This window comes from Anguilla rostrata, chromosome 7 (genome assembly GCF_018555375.3).
Source record: "Anguilla rostrata isolate EN2019 chromosome 7, ASM1855537v3, whole genome shotgun sequence".
Taxonomy (NCBI): domain Eukaryota; kingdom Metazoa; phylum Chordata; class Actinopteri; order Anguilliformes; family Anguillidae; genus Anguilla; species Anguilla rostrata.
In genome coordinates this window covers 16,603,402-16,629,217 of record NC_057939.1, presented here as the reverse complement: position 1 = coordinate 16,629,217, position 25,816 = coordinate 16,603,402, and the positions used below count along the sequence as shown (strand labels likewise).

At 47.0% G+C, this 25,816-nt stretch overlaps 1 protein-coding gene across 1 annotated transcript; it reads right to left on the bottom strand.

Moving 5' to 3' along the window:
* Positions 1–46: 46 nt before the first annotated feature.
* utp20 (UTP20 small subunit processome component) lies at positions 47–25,541 on the bottom strand. Its single transcript, XM_064343218.1, has 62 exons — positions 25,172–25,541; positions 24,782–24,862; positions 24,552–24,618; positions 24,289–24,421; positions 23,846–24,034; positions 23,348–23,429; positions 21,745–21,882; positions 21,241–21,396; positions 20,927–21,076; positions 20,588–20,722; positions 20,387–20,464; positions 20,044–20,222; positions 19,596–19,733; positions 19,412–19,500; positions 19,188–19,293; positions 18,808–18,958; positions 18,531–18,593; positions 17,872–18,030; positions 17,583–17,659; positions 17,361–17,440; positions 16,993–17,257; positions 16,660–16,848; positions 16,368–16,458; positions 15,914–15,999; positions 15,620–15,745; positions 15,106–15,272; positions 14,575–14,783; positions 14,251–14,394; positions 13,986–14,065; positions 13,620–13,855; positions 13,077–13,221; positions 12,604–12,691; positions 12,381–12,524; positions 12,025–12,078; positions 11,768–11,920; positions 11,370–11,525; positions 11,090–11,230; positions 10,856–10,993; positions 10,164–10,303; positions 9,982–10,070; positions 9,598–9,890; positions 9,301–9,440; positions 9,046–9,202; positions 7,936–8,034; positions 7,459–7,626; positions 7,127–7,293; positions 6,764–6,911; positions 6,111–6,227; positions 5,819–5,989; positions 5,508–5,639; positions 5,287–5,397; positions 5,039–5,118; positions 4,750–4,819; positions 4,456–4,638; positions 4,056–4,187; positions 3,029–3,161; positions 2,582–2,769; positions 1,976–2,047; positions 1,207–1,437; positions 926–1,052; positions 621–766; positions 47–467 (listed from the first exon to the last, which is right to left on the bottom strand). The coding sequence occupies exons 1-62, from the start codon at positions 25,214–25,216 to the stop codon at positions 312–314; spliced, it is 8,358 nt and encodes a 2,785-aa protein (XP_064199288.1). The 5' UTR covers positions 25,217–25,541; the 3' UTR covers positions 47–311.
* Between the last annotated feature and the right edge of the window lie 275 nt (positions 25,542–25,816).

Sequence of the window (25,816 nt, the reverse complement as noted above, 5' to 3'; positions counted from 1 at the left end):
CATTGCTTTTGGAATTTCAGCACATAATCAAGTTTTTGTAAGTTAGTTTAGTGAAAATCTCACAGGTTTTGTTTCCTTGGAAGCAAAATCTGAAATCTTTATTTGCTTGACCTCAAAGCTCTTGAAGGTATTTATACAAAAGTGATTTCTTTGCAATAAAAATGTGTACATTTAACTGCACATCCAGTAGTTTCTCAAACATGCACTGTTCAAGATTATAAATGCTTCTCCAAAAGCTGAAACTGATGACGTAAGTCATCAGCAGTAGACTGTACAGTCAGGTGATGTCATCAACTGTAGACAGGGCCATCTCACTGCACCATGGCCAGGTCCTTCAGGCCATGGCTACGCTGTTTTTTGGCTTTGTATCCCGGACGCAGAAATTCGATCTTTCTCTTCTTGGCTTCAATTTTGTTTTTATGCTTCTTCAATTTCTTTTTGGCTGCGATGTCAGGATTAGCAACAGCCTGTATAGATGACAGGAGGAAAAGAGTGGGAAAATGTCCGTTGGAACTGGGTGGAAAGCACAGCCGAACAGCAGCCCAGTAGAGGTAGCAGACAACAGCTTTTTATGAGTATGGCAGTAAGACTGTCTCCTTTGCCCCAAGGCCTGTCCTTACCTGCATGGCCTTGTGTCTCTTGCGCATGGCTCTCCTCTGTGTGGCCTCCTTCTGCACGGCAGCAAAAGCCAGTGAGAAGCTCTCTAGTCCCACCTGCTTCTTCAGTAAGTCCATCAGCTCCTGGGACAGGTTCTTCAGAGTGGGGTCTAGGGACCGACCACAGAGCACAGTTACATTATGGTCATGACATGACCAAAGAAATCACTTGCAGATTAACCACCAACCAGAACATGGTCAAGGAAACGGCAGTGTGATTTGGCAAGTTTTTTTCACTGTAGATGAAAGGGTGGCAGCGAGATGCTTACCCTGATCAGCATAGGTGCTGTCCAGCTCCCTGAAGAGTGGGGCAATGATGGTGGTCAGGTATGGTTGGAGGTGGTCTTTCCCCAGATGCACAGCCATGGCACCCAGGAACTTAAACACACACGTCCTCTGGGGAAATGGTTAAGGCACAAAAAATGTATAAATATTAGTCACTGCAGAAAGCGGTCTTCCGCCAGCTTGAGCGCACATCAGTGGCCTTGTATATCAGAATGAGCGTTCACTGTTGTGTGTGGGTGTGTGTGCATGTGCGAGCGTGCGTCACCTTCAGTGGCACTTTGGGCGTATCTGCTGCCTCCCTCTTCGCCAGTACAGACAGCTTCTTCATCACCCACAGTAAGGATGGAGGTCGTTCATTCTCTTCCTCCTTCTCATCGTCCTCAGCCTCCTTCTGTTCATCCTCCTCTTCATCAACCTGCTCTAGGGTCTCTGTTGATTCTGACTCCGGTGATATCAGGTAAATCACTTTGGCCACAAACAGCAGGTTCTTTATCACCTGATAACGGCAAAGCTCCATTAGTGACTGGGGAGGAAACTAACAAATGACCACACAGATGGCTGTTGTTCTACATGCAAATAAAGGCATTATAGGCAGTTTATACCCAGCATCTGCCCAACAGCAGAGATGATTCTCATGAATAAACCCTAACAGAAAGAGGATTATATTTCCAGAACACTCATTGCCTTTAGGGCCTTTAGTTTCCATGGTAACAGGACAGAGACTATTTTGAAAGGTCTGCTCATGGTCCAGGCTCCCCTCAGGATATATAAATGTAGGAGGAGCCTCCAACCTGTGTCATACTAAACGCTGAGGCAACATCTGGTCTGCGGCATGCCAACATTAAAGCAACATCTGGCCTGCATTTTGTTAACCATGAAACAATATAAGCCTGTGTGTCACAGTAATGTGGAAACAATTTCCAGGCTGTGTAAGGCTAATGCTGAAACAAATGCCCAGCTTTCCAAAGACAAAGCTCGCACAAATGTCTGGCACAAGTCGTGGTGGTACTGAATAAAGTCCCAGGTTGTCCTACCTGCTCGCCCAGAGATGTATCCAGGAACTTGGATTGAAGCTGACTGCAGAATGATAAGACCAGCTCTCTCATCTGGGAACAGGAAGCAGGTAGGGGAGGATGAGAGGGTTATACCTCTGATAAGCACCCATCAACATAGCGATTCATATTACAGGACACAGCATGGAGGAAGAGGGTGCCCTTTGTACTGAAAAACTCTGAAGACAAAAGCCCAGTGTACTGTGGAGTTATGAGACCCACTGGGCCTGGATCCAACAGAGCAACATTATCCCACTGAATACAACGGCCCAGTGTCCTGTACAGCGCTAGTGATGCCCAGAGACAGGAACAGAACTGGGCACTCTGCCAGGCCATTTAATATCATCATTCTCCTGGAGGCACAGGAGAAACCGGTTGGTAGGCCTACTTTTCACAAATACAGGTCCAAACAACATTCCAGCTACTGCACACCATTTTTGGCTGGAAGTGACATTCTGAAAACACATAAAAGCTCAAACAGCAAGTTCCTCCTTTCTTATTAAATGCAACCTTTCAAATATCCCCCACCCCTGTCTTAAACCCCACTCTTCTCTCTAAACCTCTTCTAGGAGTGGAATGTTAACTCACTTTCTTGTCCAGGTCAGTGACTAGGTACTTGGTGGCCACTGGCACGTTTGCCGTGATGTCACCCTGCAGACCCCTCCACTGGGCGACCAGCTCCTCTGGCTTGTGGGCGGCGAACATCTGGCCGAACACCTGGGAGGCCGTCAGCCACACCCAGGAATGAGGGTGCCGCAGGTGAGCGTTTGTGTGGTCTAAGGAACAGGAGAGAATCGAGAGTGTCATGAACCGATACCATGAGAGATTGCTGTTAAATCTGAGGCAGATTACTTTTGTGCCATTTCCGGGGCAGAAGTAGATAAAGTGTGCAATTGATTCAATTCAAATTTTTTTGAAAAGTGGAGAGTAGACCATGTATTATCTGCTATGTGATGCAACACTCAGAAAGGTGTGAATTAGACAACCTGTGAGTTTATGGTCTGTGTAAATGCCCAACTCTTAATGCAGACATACTCCAGATTTGGGTAAGTGTCTCCGCTGGTTTACTGAGCTGGAGGAAGCCACACTCCTTGATGAGTTTGGTGATCAGCGTCAGGAAGCTGAAGAGCAGTCTGTCAACGGCTTTTTCCTCTTCCTCCTCCTCTATCTGTCAGAGGGAGAAAAGCAGCTCATATCGCTGTACCCCAGCATTGCAACCTTTACCCCAGATCTAAATCCCTCACCCTGTGACCCTACACACCTAACCTGCACCATAACCCTGTGACATGGCACCCTAACCCTGTGACCCTGCACCCTAAACTCTTACGCTACAACCTAAACTGTACCCAAACACTGCAACCCTGCAGCCTAAGCTGTACCCAAGCCTTCTCACCCTGCAACTTAAACTGCACCCTACCCTGTTACCCTACGCCCTAGCCCTATGTACCCTAAAAGACAGGTAGAGAAAGAAAGAGATCATATCTGCTAGGCTGAAGTCTGCTGTTATCATTGTTATAATTTAAGTGCATGCTGGTTTTTGTTTCAGCAACAGCTGCAATCCCAGAATTTTAACAAGCTGTTCCTTAATTAGGTGCTTATCATGTCTAGAAGGATTATTTACCCGCTTAAAGCCACATTATGTCAGAAATAGCTAAGCATTCCATGAAGATTAACAGTCTCATGTTCATTTTGTGCTTATTATGCTATATTGCAAACAATTACGTAAAAAGAGGTAACAAAATAATTTAACTGATCAATTGGTTTAAGCGTGGACACACGACCATTAAAACTAAACATCTGGTAGATTATGAAAAATTCATAGACAAAGCAAATGATTCAAAGACAAACCTGCATTGTGTTAATACCTTTAAGGTGTTCATAAGACCAAGGTCAGAAACCACGGATTTAATTTTCCAATAAATTTCTGCAATCTGCAGATTACTCTACCGCAAGGTCAGTTCTTTAGAGGATCAATGTAGTGTGTTAATGCTTTTGCTAGTATATCACAATTTTGAATGTTCAAATTAGGTCTCAGGGTGTCTGGTCTCAGGGAAGGTCTCACATCTTCGTAGTTGGACGGGTGCATTTCTTTCTCAATCAGGGGCAGCAGGGTGTCAAGGCGACAGGCAAACCCCTCCCCCTGCACTTCCACAAAAAGCCCGCACACCTGAGCTCCCAGCCGACGGTGGGACACCTGCAAGGGCAAAGAGGACAGAGGTCTCACTGGTCACAGGGTGCCATTTCTGTTCAGGATTTTAAGTGCCACTCAATGGGCTCCTGGACCTACTTTCATGCTGTACATAAAAGGGTCAGAGCCCACAGGTTCCAGCTCTACTAACAAGGGTCAAAGGTCATCCTGCCTTGTTTAAACACACTCAGGACAAAGCTGTCCCAATCCACACACATGGGTCAGAGGGTCACTGTTATCTGTCCTGGGCCAGCTGATGACTAGGTGAAAGTACCTTCTCATTGGATAGCCAGGTGCTGACCAGGGTGAACATGGTATTCTGGTGGTCCAAGCTCAGTTTGCTCAACAGCGTTTTGATTGCCAGAGCCGCCATTTTCTTACAGCACGACGAGTCATCATTCACCATGACCAGAGCCAGCGGGACAAAGAACAGCCCACAGTACTGCTGCAGATGATCCTGGGAGACGACAAAGGCGACATGACTCATCATACACACGCGCGCAAGCACACAAACACGCACACACACGCAAACATGCACACACACACACCATAAACACTGTCACGATACCTGAGGGAAAGTCTGGAAAATGTAGGCCATCATCTCAAGAGCCGACTCTCTGCCAGTGTCATATTCATAACTGAGAGAAAGAGGGATAGAAAGGGAAGATGTTTCATTGGCTTGAGTAATCACAGAACTATCCACAGCCAGAGCTGCACGTCCTGTTACAGACAAGTGTAATGAACCCAGCTTATTGCTGCAGCTTCTTCCCAAACCATGTTTCAGAAGGCCAGGTGACGCACACCTGTTTCCCAGAAGTACGTATCCAAATCAGCTCACCTTTCATTCATTCACCTACCTGAGCTGTGCAACTATGAAGTCCAGGTGTGCCCTCAACTTTTTCCCCAGGGGATAATCCAGGAGGTACTTAAGGTAAATCTGTTCAAAAGAGATATTACAGGCTCCCATCACAAACGCACTGCACTGTGACAGACCACATCCTGGGGCACTGCAAGCCAGACAGCTTCATAATAACCCAGAGTTGTGTTATAAAACACAGCACCCACACACCGCACCCCAACAAAGGCACTGGAGTTGCTTACTGACCTGTCTGCACTGGACCCTGATCTGCCCATTTTGACCAGTGATTGACAGCTTGGCCACTTTCTTCAACACATCCTCCATTTCTGGAACCACCAGTTTCCTCGACAATATAGCCTGTAGGAGAGGAGGGGAGATAGTTATTCAATACAGCCGGGAGGATAATGTAAATACAACATAGCAAACATGGAGAGAGGAGGGGGCCGAGAGTGAGTTTAGGGTGCTACCTTGAGCAGGCCGAAGGCTGTGGCTTGGCGGGACTGGTCGTAGATGTCTTCCTCAGCGTACCCCAGCAGAACTTGCAACTGCTTGTCAGAGATCTGGTGAGTTTTCATACTCTTCACCAGGATGGTGATAGACTAGCAGACAGGGAAGAAAGAGGATTTCAGTCTGGTGCATACTGGTAGGCACAAATACAGAGATGACCTGACTGAGACACAGAAAGTAAGAGTTGTAAATACTGTCAGAGGGACATCTTGGAATTCTGATGTATCGGTAGATATGCGAGTAATGACAGAATTCCTGGTGTGTGTGGTACCTTGAAGCAGTTGAGGACAAGGTTGAAGTTTTCTCCGCGAGCAGCTCCGGCCTTGGCATAGTCTTTGAGCAGCAGGAAGAGCTGCATTGTGAGCTTCTCAGCGCTGCTCTCCACCGCAGGAAGAGGAAACTTCAGAATCCAGGACAGAGACTGCAGAGCCTCAGTGATTACCTGGTACAGAGTGCAGCACGTTACTCACACACACACACACACACACACATATACACAGAGGACAGTTACTCGCTCACACACGCATGCATACATAGACAACAGGGACCTGGATGAGACTCACCTTCACGTGCATAGAGAAGAGACAGTCTAACAGTAGTGAGACAAACGGGTCCAGCATCTCCAGAACAGACGCATCTGACGAATTAACCTTTGACCTCTTCAGACTCATGTGCAACAGCTGTAGGGAAGAAGACAGGTTAGTCCTGTTCAGCAGGGTTGTGGTGGTGGTGGGGGGTGTTTCAGGCACTCCCCATGCACCACTCTCATGCACTAGTCTCCATTCTGAAATATGTTATTTGGTTCATCAGAAGACTACCCCATAGCTTAGTGGTGCATGGTCTAATACGGCCCAAGGCCGAATAAGGTAATTAGCGGCAGGACTATTAGCGGCTAGTTCGTTCTGCCCGGTGGGTTTTAGTCAGCCAGGGTTCTTAGGGTTATCACTGCATTAGTATCTCCCAAAGATGGGCCTAGAAACTGAAAGGTACTGGTTATCATCGCTGAGAGAAAAAGCTCTTCTCAGATTGGAGCTTGGCTCTCCTGTGGTACCATGCAGCCCACACTGTCAAAAATGCTGGATCACAGGCGAATGCATCAGAGACACGCATAAGCTTTAGCTGCAGTGCGTTTTAAGTGGGTGTTCTTGAAACAGCAGTGACTCAAGAGGCCTGAGCCTGACAGTCAAACAATGTGAGTGGTGTAGCATGGCATTACCCTGAGCCCAGTGTCCACCAGGATGTGCATGTTGGTGCGGCTGCTGACTGGCGCTTTATTCCCGCCCCTTTTAGGCGTCGGTGGCAGGAGGAGGCAGCTGGCCGGGGGCAGCCGGGGGTCCGGGGGGGGCTTCACAGACCCCTTCTCCCTACAAGAAGAAAGCTGTTACACTCTGCACTCCGAAATAGCCTAGTATCTCACTGACCAGACACTTTATACGTTACTGAATAGTATGACAGGGTATCCATATGTGTGTGTGCGAAGATGTGTCTTGGTATATGCACATGCAAGCGCAGGTGTGTGTGTGTGTGTGTGTGTGTGTGTGTATGTATGCATCAGTGCATGTCCACGCATGCATCATACTTGTTCTTCTGGGTGAGAAGCGGAAGGCTCTCGCTGACCAGCCCGTGGCTGAGCAGCAGAATGGACCGATTGTCCATACTCTTGTTGAGCAGAAGTCCAGACACAATTCGCCGCAGCACCGCATGGACCCTCCGAGAAACCTTCAGACTGGCTGTGGTCTCCAGAATCTACAGGAGACAAGGAGCGGCGACTTCAAACACAAAGAGCAATGAAATACACTTAAAGCAGGGGGGGGAGGAGGGAGAATGAAGGTATAGGGAGAAGTGCTTAAATACAAAACATTGCATTTTGGGCCGCACCTCGGATAAAATGTAATGCATAGCTCCTCCTACCTCTTTGAGTGGCAGGATGAGTTGGGTGACATGCTCCCGCCCGGCAAACTGAGCCAACAGCTCGTACGAGTCCATACTTTTGCTGCTTCGCGCTTCCATGACCTTGGAAATGATTCCTTTCACTTCCTTCTCCTCGGCAACGTAGCCAAACAACTCGTTGTTGAAGATCTGGGACAGGTGCGGATAGAAAATTTGCTGTCATTCAACTAGTCTCAAAAGTCATGTTTTCAGCCTTTTTAGACCAGTTGAATGATACAACTGTCAACTGACACAACAAATGGCACAACTGTCAACTGACACAAAATATCAATTTTTCATTCAACCACATCACGTTCTCTAAGCTGCAATCTCTCATAATCATACTTAATCATACAAACCATAAACTTATTGTCTACTTAATATAGTTGTGACATTAACTAAAGGATGTTCAAAAATGAGAGTGATTGATCCTGCAGAAAAGTCAGAAGAGCTCTTGACCTCCAGCAGCAGGTCCATACAGGGGTCCAGGTCTCCGCTTTTCATGGAGGGGCACAGGGCAGACAGCAGCTGGTAGACAGTGAAGGTCAACACGTGGACCTGCAGGACATTGATCATGTCATTACTGCTCCTCCTGTATTGGGGGGAATGCACTTCTCGATAACTGTATCTTTAATGACGCAGAATGATATGAGGAACTGCATGTCTGTATCCTGTACTTGATTGTGTGCACACACATATGCACAGTGGCATGTGCTGTCCATACGTAGTGACTTTTACACCCCCACCCCTCAACACTAACTGAAACTGTTAATCTCCATTCCTTTGTGTTTCCGGGTCTGCTTATGTGAACTGGACACATCAGGCAAATTCACAATTCAGTCCATTCATAAATTCTTCTCTGGGTAACTTTGATTATCATATAATGATTACTCTTATTAATTGTGCTTTGAAGGCTGCAGTTTTATTTTCTCTATGATTAGTGCGGACAAATGTTAGATGTCACATAAGAATGTGCTACGCCTGTTTGGGAGGTCCTTAGATTAGCTGACCCTCCGAAGGTCAGGACAACACAGATAAATCAACACCGGGTCTACTGGAGTGAGTTACAGGGCCCAGTGACGAGGCTGTGACATAATTTACAGCATGTCAAGGACATCTGCATGTGTTTTACTGTATATAAGGAGATACTGACACAGTGGATTCTCTGAACATGTCTGCTTGGCTGCTGATCAGTTTGCATTAACCCTTTAAAATGTAAGATCACAAACATGCGATAAGAACGTTCTTAACTGAACATTCTAATGCTGATAAATTATAGAAATTATATTTATTTTTCATGTTCAATGCGTTCAAAAAACTAACCAAATTCCAGCACAAAACTAGCCCAAGCCAGAGTTAGTGAACTTGCGGTTGTCTGCAGTCATTGTAACGTACAAAACACAATTTGGCGTGAATGCCATGAATGTGACACCACCATACTAGTCTCTTACTTTTCATACACTACTGCATATTCTATCCTCGAGTCGCTATTTCCCTATAGAACTACACATCCCAAAATTCACTTCAAGTCACATACACACATCCTCAGAAAAGCACACTGCATTTCACCTGGTATCCCTTGACCAGGACACTCTTCATCTCCTTCAGCAGGTACTGCAAGTAGCGACAGCCCAGCGTCTCTATGATTCTGATCAGGGTGTTCCGTGCCACATCTCGAATCTCCTGGAACCGATTCCTCAGGAGAACACACACTTTCAACAGGATACTGCCAACACACACACACACACACAGATGATACTGTTAGTGCATATAAACAGAATGAGCTCCCTTTTCTGAAGCACACTGCACATAAACCCGGCTCACCCCGGAAGGTTGGCCTCCAGGACCTCCTGCGGAAGAGTCTGCATGAGGCGGACCATGGCGAAGGCAATGGGAACCCTCACCACCTCTTCCTCCTTCACTTCCTTGGACTTCACCAGCTTGTGCTCCTCATCCCTTTTTACCTGCAAGCCACAGTAAAAAAAAAAAAAAAGTAATAATAACAATAATTGGTATAACTGCCTGCTCACTGCAGCATTGAGTGAACTGACACTACAGCTTATTTGGCGTGACATCACTTCGAGCTAAGGAGATGACATCATCAGAGTGCGCAGTGCTGACCTTAGTAGTGAGGCACTTCTGAAGTTTGGGCAGAACGCTCCCAGTGACGGTTTGATGGATGGAAGTGATCAGAGACTCCAGTTCCTCTCTGCTCTGAGGAAGACCACTGGGAACCTTCCCCACTGCCTCGCCCGAAGGCACCGCCTCCTCCAGCGAGGCCGATTTGGATTCGTCAGGCCTCTCCGTGGCGTGCGGCACCGGCTCTTTGTCCACCGTTTCTCCAGCCTCTTCACCGTCACTCTCCACCATCTCCACGGCTTCCTCCTCTTCCTCGCCTTCCTCTTCCATGGCAGCTGTTGGAGGGGGAGCCGGAGCAGAAGTGAGTCACATGACAGCAGACAGACAGACAGCCCTCCTTCATCTCTTACTCTGCTGCTCACTCACTCTCGGTCTCTCGAGTCTTCATCGCCTCCAGCTCTCTCCCCAGGGTTTCCCGGTCAAAGTGGAACGCCTCCAGCACCGTCACCAGCAGGCTGCAAGACAAAGCCGATCAACACACACCATCCACGCACATGCAGCCACACACCCATGCCTAAGGAAGCACAGAGCTTCTTATTCCAACATACCTGACAGCCAGTTTCTGGTCAGCCTGTCCAGTCTGTAGCACGTGCACAAAGTACTTGAGGTAATACAGGTACCTGGACCAGGTGAGACACCTGCACACGGACCCAATCACCTCCACTGAGGCCGAGGTCATATTTTCATGCTGCAGGGAAACACAGAGACGAACATTACACAGTGAGTTTACAAATACAAAAACATAGAGTTCATGTCTCATACGCACGATGCTAGGCTAGCTGCAACAATCATTTAAATAAATTTAACAATGATGGAAATTCAACGACTTGAACTATTAACATAAATGAACGCACACGCTGCTAGACAATCACACACTGCCTTTTTTGGAGAAGACTTCATACCTAGCAACATCATAAAAATCTATGTTAAAATGAATGATATACTACATCCTCTAATCATTTCCACACAACTGTTTTCGTAGATAAGAATGACGCGTTTCCACCACTGTAAGTTACGTGCCATATCAATGCTAGATAGACAGCTGATTTATCTAAAGAGCTTTATGTCATTTCTGTTAGTGGGAAGGTGATAGCTAAGATGCATCAAGCCTTGTTAAAGTCTGCATGAGATCTGAGAATAGTTAGACATGTATTCTGCCAACATACATTCCACACAGGCCTGTCAACACCTTGCCCAAGACACAGCACATACAGAAACACTCAAAGAAACCAAGCCCTACCTTCAGCATCTTCTCGCTGAACAGAGCTGTCATGGCGTAAGGCATAATGTAGTTCTGCAGCGACTTTGGGGACATCACAACCGTTCCCTCAGTCAGCTGCTTGGCCAACTTCCGCAGGGCACGCCCTCTTCTGTGGATCTGTGGAAGCCATACAGAATGTTCCAGAATGTTGCCTCAGGTCTCCTTTCTAAGCCAAAGGCTCTGCTAGGTGACCCGGAAGTGCTTGGCGTGTACCTGGATGTGCTTCATGTGCTCAAAGAAGTCAGACTCAGGGTCGTTATAGTCAGTGAGCTGCACCAGGTCTCGGAACTCCGGACGAGAGGGGAAGGCCCGAGTCAGACAGGAGAGGACCGTGGTGTAGTCCTGCTGGACGGTCTAAGGAGGAGAGAAGCCGACAGAGAGACAGTGAACAGGAGTAAGGAAAGACACAATGCAAATACAGAAAGACAGAATAGAAACAAAAAGATACATGGACATTAATGCAAAGTGTATATAAATGCGGAACATGGCGTACCTCCGTTTTGCTGCCGAGGCCTCTCCGTACTGCGTCCAGCAAGGTGCGCTGTACGATTTCTCTGTACTCCTCCTCGGTGTGCTCCACTGACGCCAGCCGTGTGACGATAGCTGCCAGGCATGAGTTGGCACTATCAGCCAAGGACATGTCCCCAATCTGCAGGAAGGAACCACAAGGAAACCAACCTTAGTGACCACAAGACTCCCTTCACCTACCTCACAACCTGCAAGAAGAGAGTCACCATCTACCAAACTTCAGCTCTCACCACTTAGCTTAGGGAGATCAGTACGTCTTCTAACTTCAAAGAGACCAGTTATCCTCCACCCACTGACTGAGACCAGTCCCTCTACTCTACCCGAGTGAAACTGGAGTTTCGGGGGGGAAATAGGGAGGCTCACCTCAAAAGAGTGGAAGCAGTTGTGCATGATGGTGTGCAGGTAGTTCATGTCCAGGGCCTCCATCTCTCTGATGCGCTGCGTTGCGCCCTGGAAGGCCGTCAGACGCACGTCGAAGTGGATCTCATCCAGGTGGCGGCTGTCGAAGGCGTTGAGCTGGGAGCGGGGGAGAGCGTGGGATTATAGGATTGTAAAGGCTGGACACCGGAGCAGCAGAACTGCTGTAGAAAGAGAGAGAGAGACTCATGGAGGATCCCTACCTGAGCGGCCACATCCGTGATGTACTTCAGTCCGCCGTCCAGGTCTGATAAAGTCTGTGGAAAAAGGAAAATGCGTCGTGAAATTGTGCATTTGCCCATAGTGTGTGAAAAAAGGGGTGGGTCTACGGGGTCTACGGAGGTGGGGGCAGGGCTGGGGGAGGGTCAACAGGGGTGGGGGCAAGGTTGGGGGAGGGTCTACAGGAGTTGGGGCAGGGCTGGGGGACGGTCTATGGGGGTGGGGGCATGGTTGGAGGAGGGTCTATGGGGGTGGAGGCAGGGCAGGGCTGGTGGAGGGTCTATGGGGGCGGAGGCAGGGCTGGTGGAGGGGCAGGGAGAGCGAGGACTGTAGGACTCACCTGAAAGGTGACGCACAGGGCCTGCCGAGGCAGCTTGCTGTGGATGCTGGAGAAGAGTCGGCTCAAGGGCCTGAGGAAGGAGGTGGGGTTCGCGCAGCGGCGAAGCAGGTTCTGAACCGTCTCCAGGATGTCGAGCAGCGTCTCCTGCAGGAGCACAGAGAAGATGACCACCCCTGCATGCCACCAGCACCACACTGCGGGCACGTGGAACAGACCGACTCACCTGTGCAGTTTGGGGTCTGTGGAGGTGTGGCAGCAGGAGGCTGATCAGCGTGGAGCTCTGCTCCTTATCACTCACAAATCTGCTGATCCTGCAACATAAAACGTTCATGTTTCTGATCGGCACGGATAAAACTACTGATCCTGGAAGAGATGATGTTCTCAATCATTATCACTATTTCACACAGTGTACAGGGATAGAAATACGTTCAGTTCAAGTTTAACACAGGGAGAAGGAACATAACAGAACCATAAAACTTAATTATACATAAGTGGATTATTAAGTGTTCAGTCTGAAGCACTGGAGTGAATTTGTGCAATCAAATAAGAATGGCGTGAACCTTTAGTGTGCTGAAAGTGCAGAGTGAAGGTCACTGGTGAGACTAATGAGACCGATGTGAGACTGCAGTGTGAGGATCCAGTCTGTGGAGAGACTGACACCAGACAGCAGTGAGACAGTCAGATGTTGGCGCTTACTTTGAGAGGATGTTCAGCTCCTTGTTCACTTGAGCTCTGAACTTCTTTTTCTTGATACGGTCGGAGTTGCGGACAACCCCGCCGAGGTACTGCAGCAGCGTGGAGATGTGTGGGAGGAGGAGCTTTGAACCCAGGGTCAGAGCATCTGCAAAGACACAGGGGAACTGACGGATTACAGAGTTTACAGAAGACTCAAAGTTTGAGAAATATTTGACAAACTCACACCACAAGGTCAATTTCTAAAATAGTTTCTCTTTCATTCTTGACAATCTCATTGCAGGGAAAATGATCAGAAAACACTAAAACATACTCATCTTGTCTTTACATCAGCTATATCTATATATATTTTTGTATGGTTAAGAACAGTTGGATGTTGTCTCTCAATATTCTCATAAGTACCACCCATCAGTGTTGAGTGGCAGTAGCAAAAGCAAAAATTGTGTGCAGGCTCTGATTTAGCACCAGACCCTGATGCAGACTGCAGTTGCTGCACTCAGTAACACTGCTTCAGAGTGACGCCCCCTAGTGTGCTGTGCTCAGTACCTGCAGGGATTTCACACCCGTCGCCCGGCTCTGGGACCACAACGCCGTTTACGGTCAGCTCGGCCTCCCTCTCCGTGGGCAGGAAGTCCGGAGTGGTCACCAGGCTTTCTGCGATGTCCATCACCATGGCAACGGTTGCCGGGGAAACATTTTTGGCGGCGAGCAGGGCGAAGACGTTGAGCAGCACGTCATACTCCAGGTGGCCAGGCCTCTGCTTTCCCAGCAGAGGAAAATACCTGAGACACGAACGGGAAAAACCTCAGGTGTGAAACAAATTCCCGCTTGTCACGGCCTTATTCTGAAGTCATTTGACCCGCTGCAGTCAGCTCAGCGCTTCCACCTCTTCAGCCAACCAGGCGAGCTCACCTGGCATTCCTGCTCCACACGCGGATCAGTTTGAGCAGGGGGGTGGGGGCGTAGGGGCTCTCTGTGGGGAGGCGGCATACCTGGGGAGGGACACACACACACACACAGACACAGACACAAACACACACAGAGCAACAGCATTAAACCTTGATGGCGACGTGCAATCCAAACTAGACATAGTAGTTAACACATGGAACGTTCTGGATATTCGAAGTAGATTCAGTGGGAAATGAGGGCCTTCTCCCAACACGCATGGGCTCAGTACCTGAGGCCAGACCACAGCCTGAAACACGGCATCCAGCTCATCAGCGCTGAAGCTGTACGACTCAAAGCCGTCGAAGAAGTCGTTGATCCGCAGGATTCCCAGGCGCCTCAGGTTCTTCAGAGGACTGATGCAGCCTGCTTTCAACTGAGCAGGAAATTAACACATGGCACAGAGCGTGAACATTTACTGTGAGAACACGCCTGCATAGACAACATGCATATCTCTGTAAACACAGTTCTGTACAGGTAACGCGCAAAGACCTATAAATAAACACCTAAACAGGTAACATATACGCACGCACGAACGCACACACGCGGCGCATACCTGGTCTCTCTGATCCAGGATGGTGCAGACTGAGGCGGTGACACACAGCAGGATCTGCAGCACCTTTGGCAGGTACTGGTGGATCAGGTGACCCAGCTTTTGGATGACCACGTCCACGAGGTTAAACAGACTGTGCTGTCGCCCCAGAGGAAGAACTGCAGAGAGGTCCGTCTGCTCCACCGCCCGCTGGACCGCCTCCACACACGTACCTGCGAGACAAAAACAATAAATGAAGATCATTCACACTTCATAGGTATATGCCACGTGGGAGAAGAGTTCTTTCTTTCCTTAAAATTTACATTTATTCAAGTTTGTTATTGGTTATTTACCATTTCAGAATATGCTTTGTGCATTGGAAATGTGAGCATACTCTGGGAAGAAAAAGAGAGTGAGAGCTAGAGAGAGAGGAAGAGAAAGAGCTAGAGAAAGAGAGAGTGAGAGAATGAACTAGAGAAAGAAAAACAGATAGACAGAGAGAGAGAGAGGGATAGACTCAGACTACATATGGGTAGTGGGCAGGTCCAAGGGTACCGTGACTGTGCTGATGGACGGGCTCCAGCAGCAGGTCGATGAACATGCCGAGCTCCTCAGGCAGACAGCCAGCCAGAAAGCGCAGCACTATGGAGAAGCGGGTGGTGGTGCTGGCCTTGCCCTGAGACTTACTGCCAGTTCGGCTGCGCATGCGCCCGTATAGGATCCTGCACGGGGCGAAATCACAACCATGGAGACACCGAAACAACGTCACAACAATGATCCAGAGGACAATGACCTCACAAGAGCAGTCTGAGATGTCATAAAACCACAGGGAGTGAATTATAACAGCAACGTAGACAAAACACAAGACTACAGATAAACACATACATACTGGTCTTTCTCACAAAGTACTTTACAATAAATGACTTTGTGTAATTTCCTACTATCCAGGTGATTAATTTAGTTAACATTTTTACACAGCGTTCGCTGACACAGCTATATAAAATATATTCACTATGATAAATGGGAAGCTGGTTTCTCTCTTTCTCTCTCTCGGAGGCCCTGGTCTCACCTCATTAGCACAGGGATGAGATCGGGTCTGTGTGAAGCTTCCACAGCGGACCCTTCCTCAGAAATGTTGAAGTGGACGATCTCCTCTTTAAAGTGCTTATCATCCAGAAGCCGCTGTAAATTTTCCCTGCGGAAGCAAATCAACGAAACACTATGACGAAACAGTAGGTTACCCTTACATTGCAGATGTAGACGCAGATGAAGTTCCCATGGTGTCTTTGCATAAATCTGGATGGGGAAAAAAGTACAGAGAGAGAGAAGGTGTAGAGAGGGAAGAGGACTGTAAAAGTCATACTTGTAGGGGAGGACGTGGGGGTGCTTGTAAGTCAGCTCACATTCCAGTGCCATCTTCTGGATCTCCTGGTCCTGATGGCACAGCAACTGGACATTCAAAGAGAAAAGCATGAGTAGGGTTGCAAAATCCCAGGAATTTTCAGTTTCACTATAGAAATTAATTGGATGCAGCAGGCATATATTAGAATAGGAATTAATGTTTTTTTTAATTAATTCTCTTCCTCCTGTTATACATAAGAGTGCATCAGACACCTGGGAAGTAAGCTCTCATTTTTCAAAGGTTTTATCAGAGTGATTTAGGTGTCCATGTTATCAGTACATGCACAATCAACTACTTGCTGTATCCACAAACTTTTGAAGAGCAAAATATTTGTGAGATTTACAGTTCCAGTTGCTCACCATTTCAATCAGTCAAATAATTATCGGTTCTCTAGAAAGTATGTAAATGCACTTACCTGTGTGTATAGCTGATGCAGGTTGGGTTCCAGATACAGAGAACGGGGGTTGGTGAATTTGGAGAACACTTTCAAGTGAGCAATAAGTTGCCTGAGAGTCAACAGAAATGACATGGTCAGAACCTCACTTTTGAGTCAGCTTGACTGATTAATGCAGGAACCGTTGTAAAGTACAGATACATTTGGGTGTAGAACATTACATTAGAAAACTGTTGTGGGTTCTGTACTTCTCCCACAATCCTCAGGTTTACAAACAGGAAGCTATAGCATGAAGAACAGGAAGCTTCTTTACTTGGCTGCTGCTCTCCTTGGTGTCTTTCTCCCAGCCTGTTTGGTCACCTCTGCTGGCTCCTTCTCCTCCTCTTCCTCCCTGGGTTCCAGCTCTCCCACCCCAGACTTCTCGGTTTCTGTGGAGGTGCCACCCATCTTTCTAAGGCTCTGGGTGGGAGCCACCATCAGGTCCGCTGGGTAGAACTCCTTACTGTCAATCACCAAAGGTGGGGAAGAGGGCAGAGAAAAACATGGCAGTCATGTACTGAACGGGCCAGGACCACGGTGGAGAAGTTACTCCTAGGACCGAGTGAACCTCCGGTCATGGAGGAGCGAAAGCACTGTCCAGACTCACCTGATGAAGCGCAGGAGCAGCGGGCTCAGTTCGCGGCTGCGCGGTTCCACCCGGTCGGGAAATTTGACCATGGCCTTCCACAGCAGGAAGCGGAAGTTTGTGAAGTCTGTGCGGTCGTTGGGGCTGGAGGCCTGGTCCAGTTGCTCCAGGAACAGAACCCCCAAGTCCCCGCTCTGGACCACGTCTATGTCAGGAGCGGCAGTCTGCGTTGCTTTCTCTTCGTCTTCATCATCATCATCATCATCATCCTCATGAAGCTCCTTCTCTGAGGGGCACAATCGAAGAACACTGAGGAACTGCCTGCATGCAGACGTGCGCAGAACGCATGAACCACGTGCAGAAGTATGCATATGCTGTGCCACGCTAACCTGCTAGAACAGCCACCATTTCAAGGTGCTCATGGAAGACCTTCCAGAAGTCTTTATTTTCCATTCCATTTGCGTGGGTCCTGAGGAAAGAGGAAACACACTTCACACATGCTCAGTGTTGAGAAAGAGGAGCAGGCATGAGGAATGATAAAGAGCAGGTGGCATTAGGAGGGAAGTCAAAGGGAAAGAGAGGAGAAGTAAGATGCTAAAGTAGGTACTCACACCACAAGCTCAATAACTGGGTCCCAGAGGGGGCTGAAATTTATGAACAGCATTCCAATCAGGTAACGTAGGGGCACCTGAGAGAGAATATACTGTTAATAAGGAAACAGATAGCAAACATTGTACTCAAGCACTGTACCCACATTACAGGCATTCGCATATGACTCCGTTCATGTATGTGAGTGTGCTTGTACCTGCTGGACAGCCTGGTGCGGTACGTGCACGCGTGTCCACGTATGTGCATTTATACGCGTGCATGCCTGTAAGAGCATGCGTGAGCGCGGCCTACCTGCTGGAAGGGCCCCCGGGGCAGGGCAGGCTGCACCAGGTCGTGTCGCAGCTTTCTCAGGTGCAGCAGCTTCTCCCTGTAGTCGTGCAGCGTGGCTGGAACGAGCTCCGCCTGCAGACACAGCCTGAACACCGACTGCATCTCCACACTCTCCTCACCCTGGAATCAACAGCACCAGTCAGGCCCAGCGCCACTGGAATTTACACTCTCTGTGAACCTGAATACTGTGACCAAGGGAGCATTTTAGTTTTTGGCCATATCAGACCCATTAGACCTAATCAGAAAGGACCTCTTGACCTCACGGGCTAAAGATAAAAGATGTGAGCTTGTGTGACATCACCAGAGACGGTCAGATTGGATTACACACAGTATGTCTGGAACCACTCAGCTGAGGGGTAGCAGGTCCAGTTAAACCACTTGTCAGTGGAGAGACATGTTCCACAATCTGGAGCCAATTGGTGACTCTGGTTGGCAGCCCGGCAAGGCTGTACATATTTAGCCACAGCTTTGCACAACAGCAGAGTGAAGAGGCAGCAGTTGGCTCAGCGTGTTTGGGGGAGGCACATGCTATTCTTACCATAACTGACAGAGGAGGTAGAGTTGCGGGAAGGGCTAACAAAAGATTTCATGTTATCAGAAAAGTGGTTTAAAAATCTTACCTCAGTTTGTTTGGGAATGTCCGCCTCAAAGTGAGTCAGTATTCTCAGAGTTAGGAGTCGAATCTGGGTCGAAACAAACGCCCAAATCACGTCAACAGAAAACAAGCTGACTGTTGTTACACCACAACATCCTCCCACCTTACTTACAACACACAATTATATAATCACAACACACCTGACCACATATTTAGCCTAAACACACCACATCATACACCATAGCTTCAAACACTCTAGCACACCCAACTGGCCAATTCCATGAGATATTTCACTCAGGTACCTTAGAGACATTGGAGGAGAGGTTAGCATGCAGCATCTGGTGCAACTCCAGCATTGCATCATGGGAGAGGTGGGCAGAGCAACCATTCAGTGAAAGTCTTGTGAAGTATAGGTCACCCAGCAGCAGAGCAGACAGGTCTGTGGGGAACTTCCTGCAGTAGATACAGGATACAGTTACTTTATCCCAAACATATCACTATGCCCCCACCTCAAACACCACAAACACAGTAAGCCTGTAGCGAATTCACCCATTCAACCAAAAATGATGACCCAACACACATCAGCATGTTTCTGCACCCATTTTGACCACAGCACATTATAAGAAAGATGACAAGATTTCTAGGACCATGGAATGAAGACAGGAGATGCCTGAGCTCTTACTGGATAATACTCCGGACCCACTCCACCGGAACCAGGGCCAGAACCTCAGCAGACTCTTTGAAGCTGAGCAGGGTGCTGAGGGCCTGTCTGGCCACAAAGAGGCCCCCTGTGGAACAAAAACAGACCAGCAATGACATACATTTACACGCCTAAGTAAAGTTAGGATAAACTACAGGAACCATAAACTGATCCAGAATGGAGGAAAAGGAGACCATAGTACTGACCCTTTCCCAAAACTCCAGCCTCCACGTTGTCTAACAGGCGACCGATGAGCGCCGTTATCATGGGAATAACGCTGCCTGACTCCAGAGGTCTGAAAAACAGGAGCGAGAGAGTGAAAGCCTGTGACGAGGCAACACAGGGGACACGGGGGAAACAAGCCAAGCTGTAAACGCCAGTGTAACCCACCTGATGTGCGGCAGAACCACTAGGGCTGCCCAGAGGTGAGAGAGGTCCCCGAAGGCCTCCTCCTTTGGGCGGTCGAGAAGCGACAGTACATACAGAGGCACAGACACAGGCCGTTTAGCCTCTGTAGAGTCAGACATCCTGGAGGCGAAATATTACATTTTAGCCATTTAGCATATGCTCTTATCCAGAGCGATTAACACAGCTTAGATTTCACATACAATCCATGTGTACATCTGGACATCAACTGAAGCAATTCAGGTTCAGTACCTTACTCGAGGGTAGGGCATCAAAACCAGTTCATAAGATCCCTGCAGAAGCTTTGGTGTTTCATACAGATCCAATGCATTGTAATAACTGTATATGAACAGTGCTATTCCTACACCGAATAAGACTTACAAGGTGAAACCCATGAAACACAGGACAAGGCCTTAGACCTGGTGAGACTCACATGGGGAGTTGGCCGGTGAAGACCAAGGGGTACTTCTCAAAGGCCAGGGAGCCGTCGGAGGGCGGTTCAGCTTTGGCCAGGATCAGACTGGTGAGGAGTTCCAGGGCCAGTTGGCGGGTCACAGGGTCCTCACTCCCAAACATGTGCTCCAGATACTGCAACAGACTGGGCAGCAGGAGCTGGGGAGGGGAGACATTTGGCTTTTAAAGCTTTTTTATTCACCCATTGAAGGCATTCATTTCAGGAAAAGACAAAAGCACGATGTATCAACTACCCACGCAATCAAACATGATTAAATGGGCTGACCCCTTTCTACCATGTTTGATGCCTTCTCTGCACTTACCTGTTCAAACTGCTTCATGCCAAACATCTCCTTCGCAAAGGGCAGGATGATGTCCTGGTCTCTTCCAATTCTGAAGATCTGAAAGGGGAAGAAGACCATAAGAACTGAGGATCCATATATATATATATATATAAGAATCTAAAAAAAAAAAAGCAGTTGCCTAAAGTCGACAACAAGTCAATCCCTGTGCCAAGCACATACCTTGGTAAGCAGCCTCTGAATCAGAACATCAGGCATAGACACGTTCTCTCCAAGCAGCAGTGATGATGTCACCTGGAGCAGTAACTGTTGACAGGATGATGAAAGCTGGGGGGCCTGGATCAGCTTGATCAAGGTCTGGATGGATGGGGGGGGCGAGGGGGGGGTCAAACGTTAAACATTAACCATCAGCAATTTCTGGATATTAAGGACTGACAATTTCACCAAGCACACAGACATGTAACACCCACCTAAAAAACAAACATGTAATGCCCACCTCACTTGCATAAACACTCGCAGGGAGGGGACCGGGCCCTCCACACTCACTCAGGTTGCGCTCACCTCACACACAGACTCTGGCCGGGTGACCTTGGCTCCGCCTCTGTGCTCCGCCAGTGTGTGGTAGATGTTCAGGAGCCTCTCCATGTGTTCAGAAACCTGGCCGCCCTCGCTTCCGGACTCAAGCTTCTGCAGCACCTCCACCAAGCAGTTCTGTAAAGTGGCACCACCCACAGGACAGTGAATTCATAGGTCGTCAGAGTAAAACAGCAGCACAGAGCCCTCCCTCATCTCATCATACTGCTCTTGAGACCCCTCCTTCAGCTGTAGACCTGCCGACTGACCCCTCCCCTACTTAAACGAGACTCCTCCCTCACCTCTAGACACTCCCACAGCAACAGCAAGTGTTCCTTGTGGATATGATCGGCTGCTGCTTCTGCCATGTGATCCAGAGCTTCTCCAACAGCTGTCCAGGGCAGAGAGACGCCACCTTCACCTGAAGGGCCCAGCTTCCGCATGGCCACTGGAAGAGCCTGAAAAAGAGACAGGGGAGAGGGACATTGAGAGAGAGTAAGCGAGTGTAAGTAACAAACAAGCAACAGTGGTTTCATTTCTGTGCTGAGATGATACAGTAAAACCACAACTAGCAAACATAGAGAGGAAAAGCTGAAAATAAACTTCCTGGTATTTATTCAAGATGGAATTGACAACAGGCATAGCAGTGTCCTCTTGTAAGTCAAAGAGTTGCATAATAAGTATGAGGCAGTAAGAAAATTTGTGGGTATGAATTACTTTTAGCCTTAGTGGACAACAATGATTGTGCTGTGCTATAGACATAGGAAAACACCACTCTCTCATAACTATAAAAACTGTACTTTCACCTTGTGGGCGCATGAGTGGAACATGTTGCGGACCCCTTTGCACATCTGGAATAGAAGCTGTCCCACACCTTCTGCTTTTTGGGAGTGATCAGCCAGGTCCTGGAACATGCAGGTGAAGAGTTCATCCAGATCAGGCACCTGAAACACACAGGAAAGAAACCAAACATGAAAAAGGGTTAAGCATTGTCATGTTAAACTTAAGCCGCATTTCCACCGCAGGAACTATACCCCGGAACTAGGAACCTTTTGAGGAACTCGGTGCGTTTCCACCGCAGGAACTAGGGTCTAAATTTAGTTCTGGGGGCTTTGTTTTACCCCCCAAAACGTTCCTGCTCGGGAGGTAGTACTTTCCGATAGTACAGGAACCTTTTGGGTGGAGCTTGCAGCGCTGAACATTTCTGATTGGTCGAGTACTCGTAGCATTTGTGTTGTATTTATTTTCCGCCATTACCCGCTATGTTTGAAAATATGCAGCGGCAAACCAATTTATTTTCATAATAACTTCAAATCAAACTTGTATGTTATGCGGCGCAGTAGCCTACTTTTGGTTATAGCCTGTCAACGTCTTGGAATTATAACGTGTGCTCTTCTGTTCTTTTCTTGCTTTAGTATTCGTTTTATAAAATGCTAAGCATTCATGCTGGGACAGCATATTACGTAGGCTACCAAAACATTCAAACGGATTAATTCGGTTGCTGAATATTTTCTTCCGGATTTTAGCCCGTTGTAATTGACTCAAAACGTTTGATACAGTTATGTGAGGTATGCGGTAGTTCTGCATAATTAACATTGGTGATACAGTACAAGCAAACTGGAAATCACCTTCCGCACTTTTTATCCGGGTAAAATAACAGGTTAATTCTAGTAATCTTCCCTTTAGCTTTTTCAGACTGCCGTAATTTTACTCAATTTTTCTGCCATTTTCAATTCCACGAAAAGACCAGGAAGACTATGGACTCATTTATGGTGCATGGTTCGCATCTGGAGGGCACCTCGCTGCTCGGCTAGCAGTAACTTCGAAGGAAAGCAAACGGTGGCTGTACCACTACTAATTTACATTTTCACGCAAGTCCGAGTTTTCGTTCTATTCTTGTCATTTTGCGATTAGCCTATATGGAATTGACGACGAGAAAGTAATAAAACAGCAAATTGTTTACAACGTGTGCATGTTTTCTGCTGTTAATGAATGTGTTTGAGAGGATATATGAAAATCAATAAATACAAAAGTAACCATATATAGTCATTGTTGGTAACCCGTTGTATATAAGTGGAATAAACCCCTCCGGGCTGTCCCGGTTATTAGAAAATAATGTAGGCTACTTCGGTGGTAGTATGGGGTTATAGAAGAAATCATATGACAGATGGACCGACGATTTGCCTAATCTTCGCGGTACTTTAGACCCCGGTGGAAACGCAGACAACCATTGGCTGAAGGAACCTTTTAGTTCAGCCGGTCCTGAAAGCATAAGTTATCCAATAGGACTGAAAACAGAGAATTCCGAGGGTTAATTGCATGTTAAACTTACACACACACACACACACACGTACACTGAGACCCAAGAACCCCCACCCACCCTCAGAACAGCAAATACAGATGCCTTACCTTCCTCATCAAAAATGCAAAACTTTCTGCAGCAAAGTTACGTATGTGGTCTTTCTTGTGAGCCAGGAGAGTGCTGTATAAACTGTGAAATGCAAAGTCAATGTCAGGCATTAGAAGTAATAGTTTATAGTAATATAGTAATAGTTTCAAGTCTACATACCTTAAAGAGGCCTAAACTTTGAAATTGACAGACCTCATAACAAATACCATTTCCCTTAAACTTAAAATTTTCTTGCAAGCAAAGAAGTCATATAGAAGGATACCATATCAAACTTATCATAACATGACATTATAATCACTTAGCAGTTGTTTATATCCAGAGCAACATACAGAAGTAGGGGACATCAGTGCTAGTTTCAGGAATACAGAAGTGTGATATCACCAAAAATGAAGATATGGCCCATATATGATCAATAACTACTGTCAACCTAGCGAACAACATTACACTATGTAATGCGCTCATCAATAGAAAATAAACAGGGGGTTCCGCATCCTCACCAGTACATCTGACTCATGTCCTTGACCATAAGCCTCCACAGGTACTTGTACAAGTACGAGAGGCAGGTGAAGGCCCACTCCAGCAGCTCTGTGTCCTGGGTCTCCAGCATGGAGGTGATGATGAGGAAGAAGTCCTGGAAGTGAGGGTAGAAATCGACCTGGAGATCCCGGGCCAGCTGCACCACCAGGCTTAAAGGAAGAACGACAAGCAAGGTAAGCAAGAAAGGGACATACGGGGGTCTTATTTTCGGTGCAGTGATCTCAGGCTGTGGCCGAAACACAGTGGTGAGGACACAGACACTCAATGTGTACAAGTCCCATCTTATATTTTCAGAAGAGTGAACAAGACCTTGGAGCTTTTCAGAAAATGGATCCTATTAGGATGAATGACTGTTCATTAGTTGTAAGTCCTCCCCATCCCCACCTAAACAAATCATACTCACTCCAGCAGGGGCTGGTAAGCCAGGCTGTCCCGCACCCTGAGGTGGGTCTTGAGACTCTCTACTATGGACTGCTGGTGGAACACGAGCAGGTTGAAGGACTGACTCTTGTGGATCACTTCTTTCAAAAAGGCGGCTGCAAAACAAATAATTTTATGTAAATGACCTGACATCTTTTGGCATTCACAGCTATCAAAAGTGACTGGGAGACGTGTTCAGATTAGACGTTCAACATTGGTAAAGTAAGAGGCATGCATTCGACTTACTAAAATGGTCTGTCAAATTCAAATCCCTCCATTTCGTCAGTCCTTCAAAAAAATATGTTTCTACCTCCTAAGGATGAGAAAACATTGTCAATAACATAATGCAATGACAGCATGAAGACGTCAATGCAGCAACATCTTTCTTATAAAGACCTGTATCAGAATTAATTTTAAATGTTGTCAAATCCAGTAAGCAAACTATACGTCAAGTTTCGTTCACATCTGCAACTTACTTCATCGTAACTGCCCGTTCTGTCGATGCGATGGATAACATCGATATTCACATTGGCAAGCCGTTCAGAGAACGTAAGAAACTGTAAAACAGTAAGGAAACAAACCCCACGATGGTTACATTGCAAGTAATAAAGTAGAATCACTTAAAACATCAGCAAATTGCTTGCTAGTTAGCCAACAACTTTCTCACTCACTCGCCTTCGCTATATCGAAACCTAGTTATTCAAATGAAAGGCTAACTACATTTTGTTTAGCAAACGATAGCTAGCAAGCCAAATCGCAGAACCGTGTTGGTCAGCACCACCGGCATAACGTTAAGTCACATTATTCTAAACACCATCTCATTTTAACTACAGCAACAGTTAGGAGCAAATCCTGCTAGCACTTACCCTGAAGGTGTTTTCAGATTTATGGTAAGACGATTTGGTCTTCATTTTACAATTCGGTAAATGTTCGTTTTCCGATTATTCTATAATGTTATCAGAAATGATATACTGCTGCCAGATATTTGAAAAAGCGGGTGTCGCTAAGTTTTCATCGATGTTTACACACAAGCATGTCTCTAACGGGGCGCCGCCATGATGAATGAAGCATCATGGGAATGCGTGGTTTTAACCACGTGTTAGCAAAATTTTGTGTCACAGATAGGCTTCTGCTTATAGATTAGCGTCTTTTTGTTTTACACAATATTCTTAACAAAAACACGTTTTCAACGAACAAAAATACCAAGTTACTCATGCATACAAAGCACTGTCAATACGCCATTAATTAAAACTTGAAAAATCTAGGCCTTCCGCTAAACGTTTTGATATCAAGCTCTATGGCAGAGCAATGATAACCAATGTTTCCTGAATTATTTCATGTTACGTGGCCCTGTTTTTCATCTTACCATCTGAAGAGAACGCTAGTTGTGTTTGTAAATAGCTAAGATAAAAGCCTTAAATAATACATGTTTTATAACCCAGTAGAATTATATAATACTTCTGCAAAATCCCATTAATTTTCAAAGCAAATTGAAATTTTACCACTATTTT

Bases quoted from the DNA above. Each gene is read 5' to 3' on its own strand.
- utp20 (XM_064343218.1), bottom strand. From the start codon at position 25,216: ATGAAGACCAAATCGTCTTACCATAAATCTGAAAACACCTTCAGG. The intron at 24,422-24,551 runs GTAAGTCGAATG...TTTGTTTTGCAG, and splicing joins GAATTTGACAGACCATTTTA to CCGCCTTTTTGAAAGAAGTG. The intron at 2,770-3,028 runs GTATGTCTGCAT...CCTGTTCCTTAG, and splicing joins GACACTTACCCAAATCTGGA to ACCACACAAACGCTCACCTG.